The sequence below is a fragment of the Galleria mellonella genome, unplaced genomic scaffold (genome assembly GCF_026898425.1).
Source record: "Galleria mellonella isolate WM207_F2 unplaced genomic scaffold, CSIRO_AGI_GalMel_v1 utg266, whole genome shotgun sequence".
In the NCBI taxonomy this organism is placed as follows: domain Eukaryota; kingdom Metazoa; phylum Arthropoda; class Insecta; order Lepidoptera; family Pyralidae; genus Galleria; species Galleria mellonella.
This window is the reverse complement of record NW_026442061.1, coordinates 630,182-645,417: the sequence shown is the minus strand read 5'-3', so window position 1 is coordinate 645,417 and position 15,236 is coordinate 630,182. Positions and strand designations below refer to the sequence as shown.

Sequence of the window (15,236 nt, the reverse complement as noted above, 5' to 3'; positions counted from 1 at the left end):
GAGGTACCATTTGATATGAAACCAATTTTGTGAGAGACTGGAGCTTGCGGTAGGTTTAGAAGAACCTGTGTTACAAGTCACCATTGACTTGATAGAAGTTATTAAACTAAAAAGTTACTTAAGAACTTAGAAGTTATTTAACAATTCTCATTAAGGTAGTTCTCATGCTTTTCCAGTCTGATTATATCTTACTGCCGTATTCTGGCTTTCAAACGAAAACGGCTACTAAAAAAACCAGCGAAGTGCGAGTTAATCTCACACACCGATGTCTCCATACATGAAATAATCTATAAATAGGCTTATTTATTTATATTATTTTTCCTCTAATTCCATTTTTTCTTTTTCAGTCAATGTTACGACAAAATACTTATTGCAATTTTAAATTTAAAAGACACGATGAATGTTGTCTCCGGGAGTACACGGGTAGAATTAGGTGCAGTAAATGAACCAGAATCCGTCTATTTCCTGAGTCTCCGGCTTCAAGGCGACGAGGCTAATGCTGCAAATTAATTCCAGACACAATTGGACTAGCGTTCCTGCTTGTAGCGATAATTCTGTCTAGATACAATGTTACTGAGCTGGTATGTTGTCTAGATTTCTTTGAATTAATTTAGTTATATTTTGAATACTTGAAACGTAACGTACTCTTTAGGTTAGTTATTTTTATTATTTTAACCGTCATCAAGTACCTCTGCATATCTTAAAAGTTGACTAGTAAAGAATACCTATATACCGCCTTTTCTACTATATTTTATTGGACAATAAAGTTTAAATAAATAAATATATTTGCTAGCTACACTACACTACTACACCCTTTGGCCTTCCTCGCGTCAATTAGGAAGGAAGTAAAAATATTATGACAGTTGAATTAATAACAGCTTTGCTTATTTTATTAACGACTTTAATGACTCGCTGTTAAGAACGAGCGTTTTACTATAAGAGAAAAATATGAGTCTATTGAGGTATCACGAACAACACAGTATACTCTGTTATGTCTATGATACTGTTCATGTCTATAGGCGACGGTGACCAATTTCCATCAGGTGGGCCGTCAGCTTGTATGCCCTTTTTTTTAATTTAAAGTTTCCTCTTGTCGGTGCAACTAATTCATGCATCTTCTTCCAGCCAGCTCTATCCGAGGCCATATCCTTGATCTCCTTATACGACATGACACCTAGTGTTTTTTTTTATCTGTCCCATGTAGTTATTCCTAGGTCTTCCTCTTCAGCTTTTACCCTCTATTTTTCCTTCTACAATGCTCTTAAAAAAATCGTCATGTCGTATAAGGTATGCCTTTTTACGTTGCATAAAAAATAAATTATTACCAAAGTGGCCATTCGGTTTTGAATAGCGTTTTTTCATGAATTTTCAATTTTAAACATTTTAACTTTTATTAAATATTTATAGAATGTATCATTGATATCAACATTCGATACTGATGTTTGTTGTTGTTTGTGTCCGACTACAAACAAAACTCGAGCAAAGTTTTAGCCAGAGCCCAGTACGTGTTGTAACGTGTTGCCGATAGTTTCTCTATTTCACTGTTAAAATAAATTTTACGCCATGTATCCGTTTTTTCCATTGAGGAAAGTGAATATAGTTATTTAGCCGCGGCATTTTATCAGTAAGTTTTTTTTTATGAATGATAATGAAATGGTAGCCCCGCCCGCGCTATCGGTATACACCGGCGGGGCACCAGTGAGGGATGATAGGTAAGAATTAATTTAGGTCGGTTGGCCCATCGTGATGACTTTGACAATAATGACGACGATTTCCAGGAGGAACCGCGTAGAGATCGACCTGACTGCTGTGCTATGGAAGTTGCTAAGGTTTGGTCGAAATATATTTAGGTTGTTTATTGACTCGAAAGAATATATACATTTATATAAATAGTTTCAGCACGCGAGCGTCCGTCATTTTTGAACAATTGTCTGGAGAAACGGGTGGAACGCTGTGGCGACAGTGGTTCCTGGTGTTTCTTTTTACTCCAATACTGTACTGTATGTTCTTTACGGGCACTACTCCTGACCAAGTGTTGTTAATTAAAAGATATCAATCAGCAAAAGAATAAAGTACATATTTTATAATAATTTTATATAGATATCGCACTAGGCATCTCAATTTGGACCTGTTGAGATACTTGGAGCGTAGGCAATTCATGTCTCTGGGCCCATAACTTATTTTATCACGAGTTTATAAACTAGTTAATATATAGCTATAATATATATTTTGTTACATATTAGATTATTTATTTATTTACACTTTATTGACCAATAACCAGTACTTTTGCTCCACATTTATGGTATTTTGTACACATTAAGTCTGCCATTGGGCGGACTTAATGCTACAGGCATTAGAGAATACCTATAGAATCATAATAATGGTCTCCACCAGTCAGTTAAATTAATATTATAATTAAAATAAACTAACAAAACTAAATAAAAGTATTTTTAGCTTTTTAGAGGAACGAGTATTAAACTCTGCAGAATAATATCCCTTACAGGGATACAAAAATTATTAAAGAAAAACATAATAAAATATCAGATGATATTAGAACATCCAGATATATGTTAGGTAAGTTTTTATTTTGTACTAGTTACCCGTAATTTTGTCCACGCGAGTGGGTTGTGTTAATACTATATTCTTTATCTCAGTACTTAGGTATAATATTATGCCTTATAAATCAACCTCATCGTATCAGCTCTTAACTGTCCACTACCGAAGATAGGCCTCCCCCTATTAGGGAGTTTTGTTAGTTGTTGCCACGCTTGGCAGGCGAGTTGGCAAGTTAGGCTTTCAGGGATATTTCAAGAGGGACGCTGTTGCCCATTCTTCTATCATTAAGTTCCTTTAGTCACCTCTTACGGAAAAGGAAGGGGTGGCCTATTCTATGCCGGAATCACACGGCGATATTTGATTATATTATTATAAAATTCTATTGAAATGTATAATAAATATTACCAACTAAATAAGTTTGTTCTTTTTCGTATCTGTTGTCTAATTTGATTACTAATTTCCATAAAACATTCCAAGACCGTTTACTAAATAGAACAAATAAGGGATAACAGGAAAACGTTAAGAAAAATAGGAACCCTTTCAATATTAATAAGATCCTTTTAATTAATTTCCAGAACCGGTCCGTGTTAATAAAATACCGGTGTGCGTATTAAACAAAAGTCAACTTGGTAAGTGGCTATTTATCTATACTTTTAACATTTTTTTTTAATTGTAATGAAGCTTACGCTGTCAGTTTGCGTTGGTAGGGGGTATTAGTGGGAGATTATAAAGTGATTGAAGGTGATGAAGTAATGATAATTGATTGATTTCCACGGCCTGCACTGTTGGTATACGTTGGCGAGGCTGGCGAGTGAGGGATGATAGGTGAGGAAGAAAGAAGAAGGTCACTTGGCCCGTCATGACGAATTCATTATGAATTAACCACAATGGTTTCAGGGGGAACCACGTAGTGATCGACCTGATTTAAATAACTAACAATGGCGCTAGATTATGTATTAATATTAACAGTATATTTCCCCTGATAATACAATTTTAGTTAGACCATCGCATCGTGACGAATTTTCCGGAAATTAAACACGATGGTTTCCATGAAGACCGCATGGAGGTCGACCTGACTGGGTATATCGCTAGCAACGAGGATGAAGCCTCCTCGTTATTGTTAGTAAGTGTCAAATAATTAGAGATCTATGCGCAAAAGGGCATATATTTATTAAAATTAAAAGTAAATTGAAAAGGAAGCCAAATATCACACGTATTTTTAGGTTATTTATCATAATACTGTTTATGTCTATAGGCGACGGTTATCAATTTTCGTTAAATGAGCCGCCAGCTTGTTAGCAATCCTATGTTGCATAAAAAATAGGGAAGAACTCGTGACCATTAGAAAATAAGGCAGTCTATGAAACCGTTACACTACTTTGTAGAAAAAAATACAAAATATTGAAAGAAAGTAATACAATAAATAACGTTTATTATCTAATTCCAAAAATATATAACAGACTTAATGTAATGTTATTTATAAAATTTAACGGAGAAGCACAATAGACGAGTTTATCACTCAAAGCGATCTCCACCGAGCGAACTTTTTGACGGAGGGCTGTAATTATTTTAAGTACTCCATATATATATAAGTACTATAGATATAAATAAACTTAGACGTTGTAACGGTACGACGGTCAAGGATATTACTCTATGTAAATGGGAGATTAGGTTGGTATAATTTTTAAAATATTAGTTTATTGTATGTTGTTATTTAGTTTATTATATATTTATTTATTTATTTAAGGAACACCAACAGCATATTGCATTATAACATATAGGTATAACAACATTAAATACAATACAATATTAATGCACATGCCTATTATAGGTATTCACAGCATTCACTTTAACATAATTATACAGTGCAAGAAAATTAAGTAAATAATAAAAATAAACGTGTAACCTAAGTTCTGGATGTTGTATGTGTATGATGTATGTTCTGGAACAAAATATCTTTTTAGATTTTCAATTGACTTCAAAATGAAAGGGATTTCAATTCGGTTGTATTTTTTTATGTTTGTTACCTCATAATTCCATCAGTTCTAAAGCGACTTGGAAAAAAATCTTTTTTATCTGAAAGAATAAAAATTGTGTTCAGCAAAGACTGAAATGATGACTAGGGTAGTGATATCAAATATCAATGATTTAAGTATCATTAAGATGACGTTGATTATTTACAATTATAAAAAAAAAATTTACTGTAGACACCGGGAAGCGAACCTGGAAATATTCCTGTACAACATTCACCCATTCTTAATGAAACGGAAGCTGGAGTACAGGATATTTGTCATCGAACAAAGTGGTAAGTTATAAAAAATTAAATCATTATAATGAATCCTACAACAATTAATCGCGACAGTTTCCAGAGGGAACCGCGTGGAGGTCGACCTAACAGGGTATATTGTTACTTTGGGGCCTCTAGTCCCTATTGCTAACAAGTCCTTTCTCCCCAATGAAGTCCAGTTAGGTGGTCCATCGGGGCAAAATGATCAGGAATTGATAGAGATAGTTTCTAGGAGGGCGTGGATGTCGACTTGACATGGTATATTGCTAGCAATGGAGCTGCTAGTCCTTATTATTAACAATTATTTCCTCCCTCTGGTGATAAATTATTATCATTCAGAATCACCAATCAAATTCATCCCGTACCTTTATAGATATATTTTAATCATGTTTTACTGCTTTCCAAGGTAAGGGCATCTTTATTAAAGGTCGACTGTATAACGCGGTGTTCATGGAAATGCAAATGTTTGGCACCTTTCATTGTGTGGTGTTCCACGATGTAGATTTGCTGCCAACTGACTCCAGGATCCTTTACAGCTGCCCAAACTTTATAAGGCATATATGTGGTAAAGTCATCGACGCATACACTAATGTGTGTGTATATTTTTAGAAAAATATCTATGTATCAGTCTGATTAGGTATAGTAGCCTAAAATTCCACCGCTTACTTTTGCAGGTATAATTTTAATGAAACTTTATGAAATGAAACATGATCTACAGTATAAGAATGCGTGGCACTGAAGACCCATTTGAGTTTCTGACTAACATCCCCTCCGCAACTGCTGTGTAAAGAAGGCTTCAACTTTTGTCCATAAATTCTTTACTAGTATTTTCAACAAATTCATTTACTCACTTCTTTCTTTTTCCTCAATTCTTTTTTTGTATACTGTAAGTGGCGGATACCATTAACAAGTGACGGTCGTAAAACGAAAAGCCAAACCCATATATTATAATATAAATAAAAATATATAACGCCGACCTCAAATAATTGGGATAACGGCAAGAAGAAGATGACGATGATGATCGATAATATAATATAATGCACCCACTTTTTTTTGATGAGTGAAAATGGTATGGTAACCCCGCTTGCGCTAACGGGATACGCTGGCGAAGCGCCAGTGAAGGGTGATAGATGAGAATGGAAACAGGCCAATTAGCCCATCATGATGAATTCATCAGGTATTAACCATGATAGTTTCCAGGGGGAACCGCGAGGAGGTCGACCTGGTTGGGTATATTGCTAGCAATGGGATTCTCAGTCTCCATTACTAACAATCCCTTTCCCCCCAATGCACCCACGTTACCTGCTCTCAGTTAACTACAACCTGGGGCGGCACGGAGAAGTCGATTTAACAGGGTCACCTTATTGTATAAAAATCCCGTATCATGGTAATCGTTCACGCTAATCGCCGTGTAAATGTTATAAGCATAGACGTAATATAAACAAAGGTTGTAAGTGAGCATTGCAGTGTGGTCCCAACATAGTATTGGCCACTTTTTCTTTTTCTGTAGGTATCGTAAGAGGCATTAAGAGAGAGCGAGCGATGGGCAGCAGCGCTTCTCTTAAAACATCTTCAAAGCTTAACTGCGGTTGCCAATCTGCCTGCCAAATGGGACAACTACTGGCAAAACCCCCCAAGAGGAAGGCTTATGTTCAGCAGTGGATAGTTGAAAATTGAAATAATAATAATGATAATAGACTATACATTATATATAGTAAAAGAATTTTTAAAATCGATTGAACAGTTTTTGAGTTCATCCATTACAGACAAACATTTAAATTTCTTATCTATACAATATTAGTATAGATGTAATAATGTATAATTGTTGTAAATAATAATGACCCTGATAAACGACCTATAGGGAGCCAAAGAACGATTGGCAGGTCAAATGGGACATTAAAATGAGTATGACTATACCTTAAGATACCTTAAATTTCTAGAGTTATAAACAATCTTTCGTTCGGCGGCGTGACCTCAATGACTGTGGAGCAGTTCAAACAGGCAAACGGTTTCTCTAATTTGTACTGGGGATGGGGTGGGGAAGACTACGACATGTTTTGGAGGTGAGTGGAGTCACTTGTAGGTGGTATTTTTTAATTCCTTTACCATTATCAGGTTTGACAGATGATGACATTTCTCAGCGGATATTATTATCGTTCTAAAATAACGTACACGATAAATTTGTATAATTATTTGTTTATTTACAAGATAATCAAATAATTTGTAAATGTCTATGTAGACTAGAAGTAGATAATATTTTATAAATAACATAACAAGTTATTCTGATTTAATAATTAAACTACTTAGTCGATTTTTATAAAATTTTTATAAAACCAATCTGTAAGTATATCCTTTCAGATAAAAAAAGAAATTAACAAATTGATTCACAATTGACGGTATTATGAGGTAACAAACATAAAAAAAACAGCCGACTTGAGAACTTCTTTCCTTTTGAATACGGTTGAAAATACGAGTAGTATTTTATAATTTATTTTGTTCCGTTTTAGAATGCGATATGCTGGTTTTCCAGTAGTAAGATATAGTAATAAGATAGCAAAGTTGTCGCACGCAAAATAAGCTTTAAGTAAATACAGGTACAGTTATTTTTTTTTTATGGATGATAATGGAATGATAATCCCGCCTGCGCTATTGGTATATACTGGCAGGGCACCAGTGAGGTATGATTGGTGAGGATAAAAAGGCAGATCAGTTAGTCCATTGCGACGAATTCAACGATAAATTAGTCACCAAAATAGTAGTTTCCAGGGGGAACTACGTGGAGGTCGACCTTATATTGATAGCAATGGAGACCGATCTCCAAATTACTAACAATCCCTTCTTGCCGGTAAATTTTGTTTTAACTTCTATTGCCCTTATTTTTTTTTAATATGTCCTATGTACCGTCATAACCCTGTGTGATACTGATTCTTACTTCTTGTGTTAACGGAGTATGAATTATACCACTCGAATGAATCTTAAATGGGTTCAGCCAACATTAAGTAATATAATAAAAATGATGTTAATTTTTATGTTATCTTTACTTACGTAAAGATGACATAAAAATTCATTTCATTCAGCTCATTTACTTGCTTAAAAACTAGACAGACTCCAGTAGTGCGAATCAAAGTTTTAATTATTTATTTTTAGGAACAACCTTTTAAAAATATCATGGTTCAGACAAAATAACGATAGCTTGTCAAATCTGGAATACAGAATGCTTTTAATTGCATTGTGGAACTGATATACTCATATAATAATTGATGTAAATTCGTACAAGGAAAATGTTACTGTACTTAATTTAAGATTGAGTAAAGCGAAAATACATAAGATTCGCAGAAATATGACAATCAGTAAGATTTAAGATATTATACGTATAACGAAACGCACCCGGGCATCAGTGTTACCAGAACTAGTAATGGATACTTTTCCATTATCAAGGGTGTAACTTTGTAATGCATTTCTGTAACTACAACGTTTTCTTAAGTATCTTCAAGACCTTTAATAATTATGATCAGTATTATTAGTTTGCTTAATATATATTTATAATAAAAAACGCAAATTAATCATATAATTTTAATAAAATATGTTGACATAAACAGTATTCTTATTTATTTTTATTTCTAAATTTATTTGTATTTTATGGACAGTGATTTTATATTTATTTGTGTATAAAAATTGTCCAGATTTATGTTAATTATTATCAATAAACATATAATATAAAACAGTGTACATTATAATATTGATGAATGTGAAAGGAGCAAAGAGGTTTTTTTGAATCTAAGCATTTGGCGTTTCATTGCTTCTGCCTACCCTAATGAGAAACAGGCTTACAGGCGTGACAAATATGTATGTATTACTGTCCCTTTGTAATTTAAGTTTCTAGCTGTCAAGTAAAATAAAGTTATATACTGGCAATGTTGCCTGCTTCGACGAAATGAATGAAACGTCAGACGTCAGTTGATTATTGCGGTTTGCGGTATATGGTAATCGTTTCTGTTTACCGCATTTGCTATTAAATTTCGCACTTTCACTGCATTATTATTTAGATTGTGTAATAAATTATTATCATATATTTTAAATTTGGAAAAACGTGAACGATTGTTGTGTCGAGACGTGAATGTTTTAAATTAGAAGTGTGTCGTTTTTCTTTATGGACTTTTTTGCACAAATTTTATCCTGATTTTGACGCAACTTGGCCGGAATTTCGTATAACCAGATCTTAAAGGTAAGTGGGAAGTTCGCACGTGTTTGTAATAATCTAAGGTATTTATATGTTTGTTTCCAAATTTTCTAAATTTAGACAGCGTATAAATTTTTTGTATAAAAATATTAAAATTCCGTTAGCTAAGTTCGTTTGACTAAAAAATTTATTATTTAATTCGAATTTATAATTCGATATCATCGCTGAAACAATCAATTAGTACATCTTTTTAATTTTTGTAAGTATATGTATTCAAAAAATTTGTTATAGTTTTCAGTTGAAAATCATAATCAAGTATCACACACTAGGGCATATTGGGGTACTTAAACTCGTCATTTAGGTGGCTTGAATAAATTTCGAATTACATTCTAAATTTACTACTTCTTATATTGCTGATGAATCAGGTGGAGAGGCATGTTTTTAAGATTATAGTACTGTACAGCGAGCATATATGTTGTTCCACCAAATAGTGGCTAATAAATATATATATTTGTAATTAATATAAGTTTTAAAAATGATAAATATTATAATAATGTTATAAATATGAAAGTTATTGAAGTTATTTTAATGCATAAATGTTTGTTAATGTCACATAAACAGAGGATCGGATTTGAATGCAATTTGGTAAATAAATGGTTCATATTCTGAATTCAGACATTTCCATTTCTTAATCACTTTTATCTTATTTTATAAATAAATAAATGTTATAGTATTGGTGTATCTAAGAGGGGTCAGGTGGGTTGTACCGTTCTTAGAATTGTTTAGTGCCCACTCCAGGATCAGGAGCTTTCAGTTATAGGCAAAGTCAAAGAGTATGTATATGTCTTTTTTAAGTAATCCTAAATAGATAGATAGTCTTTATTACCACTAATAATATTTAAAAAATAATATTATTATTAATTTTTATTTTATTATATTTTATAAAAGAAAAAAAAATCATTTTGCTGGTATTAGGAGCCACCTATTACAAATATCCTAAATCTAAATCTTTTAAATTTCTTTTAAAATAAATTGAAATATATATGCATACATACATTTAATAGACATAGTATTGAAATCTTGTAATCAAAGTTTATATAAATAATTATCACTATTATGAAGTAAAATTGTTTGTACTTATACTAGAATGGTGATATGAATATACCTATGCAGGGATTTTTTTTTCTAAACAACTGTGTTCAAATTTGAGATACATTAATAAACTGTGACTGTTATTGACTGAATTAATAAATAAGTCTAATATTACCCATTGTTGTAATACCCATCTAGGTGAGTACTTCAGAGTACCCAGCTTTATCTGAGTGGGTTTAGGGTAAATTATCCTATTTGTTAAGTTAGGATTAGTTTACCCATGTAAATATTTAATTTCACTCAAATCAATGCATATGGGGAAGTGTGTATAAGTAGTATATATTCAAACATTTAAATGTTCAAATTTACAACATTAGTAGAATTTGCAAATATTGTATTTTAAGTTTTTCATACCATACATATACATAATGAGGTTTTCGGTTCTTGCTTCTCTTTGTTCGATTCGCAATAAACAGAAGTTTATGAGAGGTCATGTAGTAGTTCATTTAGGACCTTTGTCTTGAATGAATATAAATATTAGTTGAATATTGTATCTATAGTAATATTTTATAGAGAAGATTAGATTTTTTCCTTTGTTATGGATAATTTTAAAAAGGTAAATTAAAAAAAAAATCACTTATAACTTTTCATTACCAGTGATTGACATGGGCACTATTTTATTAAGAAAAAAATAAAGATCCTTATAATAATTGTAACTATCTATCCATGGGAAATAAGGTTGAAATAAATATAATGATATATTGCCGTCCTATATTTACCACTTTTATATATGCTGTCGCATTAAGTATATACCAGTATAGCTGGTTAAACTACTCACATGTTTGTATATTATTAAGAGTAAGATTATAGTTAGACAATTATTTACAGTTTCCGTTCCTTGAATACATATCTCAAGGTGATTATTATCATTATGAAATTTAGAATAATATTTTTTTTTATAACAACCGTTTCTACTTGTATTGTAAAAATATTATCTTTATATATTAAAATAGGGTTTATTTGTTGTCATTTAATTATAAATTATTTATTAGATTAATTTTTTTATATATTTATTCTATATACATAGCAGTCATACAGTATGTCTTTAGACACAATGACTTTTCCATACATATATGAATGAATGTACTTTATGTAATTTACTAATGTAATTTACTTACATTATATAAAATAGGGAATAAAAGTATGTATGCAATACATACTCATATACTTGTATAAGTATAGCAAGAAAATCATAGATGCAAATAACCTTTTCAAAAGAACTTTTGGGTAACTGATTGATTGGTCTTCATTTCTCCCATTCTTTAGCCATCTAAAGGATAAAGGAATATCTACAATATGCCAGTGGTTATATGTACATATTGTGTGGAGTTTTTTCTTTATAATAGTGATATCACTCTACTTCTTTGGATTCCGTTGGTTTCTTCTCTAAGCATTAATGTCTCACTACTGGCCATGGATAGCCCATAAAGATAGGATGTTAGCTTATAATTACCAAGCTAATCAGTCAGTTAGGTGTGGCGTTTAAATATCGTTTTTTTCCTTTGTACTGAAGCATTTGTTTTCCTCCTTTAGACACCTTTTAGGCATCCTGGGAGTGAAAACAAGTGATGACATATATTGTATTCTACTCTGTAATCATGAAATAATAGTAGTTTTGTATACACATCACTTTATTAAACATCCAAGAAATGTTAATTTCCATTTTTTTTTCTTTCTTTCATTTCCTGTTTTGTTAATTTAACTGTACGTTTTATAAATCTGGCTTGTGTTTAATCGGAGTTTAAATAAACTTTTCATGTATTTGAGTATAGGGTCCGGGGCCGGGGGGGGGGGGGTATTCAATTGTCCACCCCAGTATTGTAGGTGCCCACTCCAGGGTGTGAGCGAAGTTTTCAGCTATGAGCGAGGTTGTGTCTAAGAGATATATATATACTTTTTTTTTAAATAATCTTAAACACGCTTATGTATTTGGTGTAGATGTATTTTTTTGTTTTACAACGCAGGGGGCAAACGAGCATGCGGCTCACCTGATGAAAAAGTTTTTTAGTTAAGTACTTTATAGTATAGGCATATTTTAATATAATTGTAATAGCAAACAAGTCCACAATACGCAATGGGACCGCTATCTCTTGATACTTGGGGAATAATAATATGAGTAAAGATGTCTTGATATGACTTTACCCCCTACTGCTCTGTTTCAAATACGACTGTTCGAAAAAGGAACGCACCGCACGCTCACTACCACACATTTGCGCGTATACAGATGTAATAATTTAAATGTAGTAACAATAGTAACAGCCATAAGTCACGCTGCTTTTTTATAAAGCGTCTGAGACACAGACATAATATAACGTACTCATGTGTCTGAAGTGTTTAATATACATATTAAATAATATAACTCTGCCTAGACGTTGTTAGTATGATACTGTGGAAACATTCGTACCTTGTCATATTATCAATTAACTAGTTTACTCATTAAATCCATGTAATCGTTACTTATCTAATTATGACCAGGTTCTAAAAGCTCATTTTACATTATACGTCACTGCATGAGTCTTAAAATAAATGCTAATGACTGCCAATGGATTAATTCCATACTTAAGCTTTTACTACGTAAATATGTATACTTAGATTATTTTATCTTCCCAAGATAGTAATAAACTGAATGAAATTATAATGTAACTAATGTGATTTCTGGCTGTGCGTTAGGGGAATTAATTTATTCAATTAAATAATTTAGGTCGTAGGTAAGCATTGATATAAAAAAAATTAAGATACACACAAAATCACAGATTTAAAAACGGAACTGAATAGAGCGCATTTAATCTAATTATGCATTTATTTCTAACCAGCCAGTGATAAGCATAGTTAAATGTGGCGAAATGTTGTTATAAATTTTATAAAAATTTTAATATCTAGACGCGGAATTTTATGTTTACAGTAGGCAATCGACTCCATCCATTTGAGCGATCATTAGTTATATTTTTTATAGGATCGTGTGGGAACGTGAATCTTGCCACTTTTTGTGTATCAGTGGTCGTAAGCCACTCTGCTTAATTAGTGACTAATTTAGTGTGGCCATGTATAGTTGACCTTCAAAAATCTAGGCATGATTTGAGCTTTAATATTTATTATTAAGGGACTACATTCATACGTCTCTGGCAGGTATTTTTTTTACGTAACATAGGTTGGCATATGGTTGACGACCTAACTACTAGTTTAGTGTTATTTATAACATAACAGATAAAAAGTGGTAACCAGTATTTAGTCATGAACAGCATTATATATAGATATTCTAGAATACACTGTAACGTGGTGCCCCTCTTGATATGTCGTCGTTGAACACTAAGATATGCCTTTCTGGCCATTTTATTTCAATAAAAAAGCCACATTCCGAATTTTAATCTGACCATGTCAACATTTTTAAATAAATATTCATCAACAAAGTGGCCTCAGTAATATTCAGATGGCTTTTACGAGGGCGCCCTCTTTAATTTACATGTAGGTACTCCAATTTTGTTAATATATTCATATGTATGTATGTATTTCTATCGCTAACGATTGTTTTGAACACACAGTGTTGTAAACAACATTGAAGAATATTGCTTGAAAGCAAATGTATATACAAATACTAATACAATAATATCGGGGGGAAGGGGATTGTTAGTAATGGAGGCTGAGAATCCTATTGCTAGCAATATACCCAACCAGGTCGACCTCCACGCGGTTCTTCCTAAAAACTATCATCCTCCTCCTGATGAATTCATCATGATGGGCTAACTGGCCTGTTTTCATTCTCATCTATCACCCTTCACTGGTTCTCCGCCAACGTATCTCGTTAGCGCACCATACCATTTTCACCCATAAAAAAAAATACAATAATATCGGTATAAACTATACCCCGTTCATTACAGCGTGGTGCAGATATCAGAGGGTCTACCATGAAATGTTTTTCAAAATTTCGGGGCTGAACAAACCACGAAATTTTATGTTAAAATTACATAATATATACCGTTTAAAAATGTTAAAATATTATTCGTTAAAATGTTAAAGTAGTTGTCAGGCGTTTGGCACCGGGATTGGTAACCGCGGTTAGGCTTTAGAGATGTTTTAAGAGGGACGCTGCTGCTCATCCCTCGACCTCACTTAGTTGCCTCTTACGACACCCACGGGAAAGGAAGGGGTGGCCTATTCTATACCGGGACCATACCGTCAAATTCTCAAATTGAAATTCTGTTTTAATTTATCATAACCCGTTGTTTTGCATTAAATACAGTTATTTAAAGTAATATGTTACACTAACTACTAAAATGTCTCTCGCAACATACTATAAGACTCAAAGTATAGTCATGTATATTTTATGAAAATTGACATTTAAATATCTTATAATATTATCTATCTTAGAGTATAATCTAAGGATACGATTAAACTGGATTATAAGGTTTTTATTTGTGCTGATAAAACCATTTCTTTACTTCATTGAGTCACTGTTACTAATATGAATATAAACTACACCTATATGTCACGTGTTTTGACAGACATTTTCCTTATACCAAATTTGTCTGATTTTATTTTCATGGTATCGACCTTAATCTAAAGGGGGGATTGTTTGTAACGAGAACTAGGGGCTTCATTGTTAGTATACGTTAACAGAGCTATCTGGGGGGGAAGGGATTGTTAGTAATGCGGATTATCAGTCCTATTGCTAACAATATACCCTGTCAGGTTGACCTCCACGCGGTCCTTCCTGGAAACAATAGTGATGAATTTCAGGTGTATTCAATCACGATGGGCTAATTGACCTGCTATTTTCATACTTACCTATCTATCGCCCCGTACTGGTACTCCGCTGGCGTATACCGTTAGCGTAGGCGGGGTTACTATTCCATTTTCTTGAATGTGGAGTAAATTTAAAAAACAATTGGAAAGTTTTACCTCAGCTCGATAAGACAGAATTTAAACTTGTATCACAATTATCCAGGCATTTCGTGGCTTTAATAGAAACGCATTTTTCTCGTTTAGCAGAAACATACGGATTCGAATCCGATATAGATAAACTCGTACCTAATATTCTCTTATTCTATTATATATTATCGAAAT

General features: G+C 32.7%; 2 protein-coding genes across 5 annotated transcripts in view; both read left to right on the top strand.

Moving 5' to 3' along the window:
• The first annotated feature begins 1,761 nt into the window (after positions 1-1,761).
• On the top strand, positions 1,762-7,420 carry LOC113516234 (beta-1,4-N-acetylgalactosaminyltransferase bre-4-like). Its single transcript, XM_052895093.1, has 7 exons — positions 1,762-1,829; positions 2,504-2,574; positions 3,132-3,185; positions 4,658-4,861; positions 5,250-5,438; positions 6,786-6,906; positions 7,351-7,420. Exons 1-7 carry the CDS (start codon positions 1,762-1,764, stop codon positions 7,418-7,420), a joined length of 777 nt encoding a protein of 258 aa, XP_052751053.1.
• A 1,385-nt stretch (positions 7,421-8,805) lies between these two features.
• Positions 8,806-15,236, top strand: part of LOC113516136 (beta-1,4-N-acetylgalactosaminyltransferase bre-4-like) — a 224,981-nt gene continuing 218,550 nt past the window's right edge. For all 4 annotated transcript variants that reach the window (XM_031908752.2, XM_026900509.3, XM_026900510.3 and 1 more), the window contains exon 1: positions 8,806-9,068. The gene's annotated coding sequence lies outside the window, so the exon portion shown is untranslated. The remainder of the gene's footprint in view (positions 9,069-15,236) is intronic.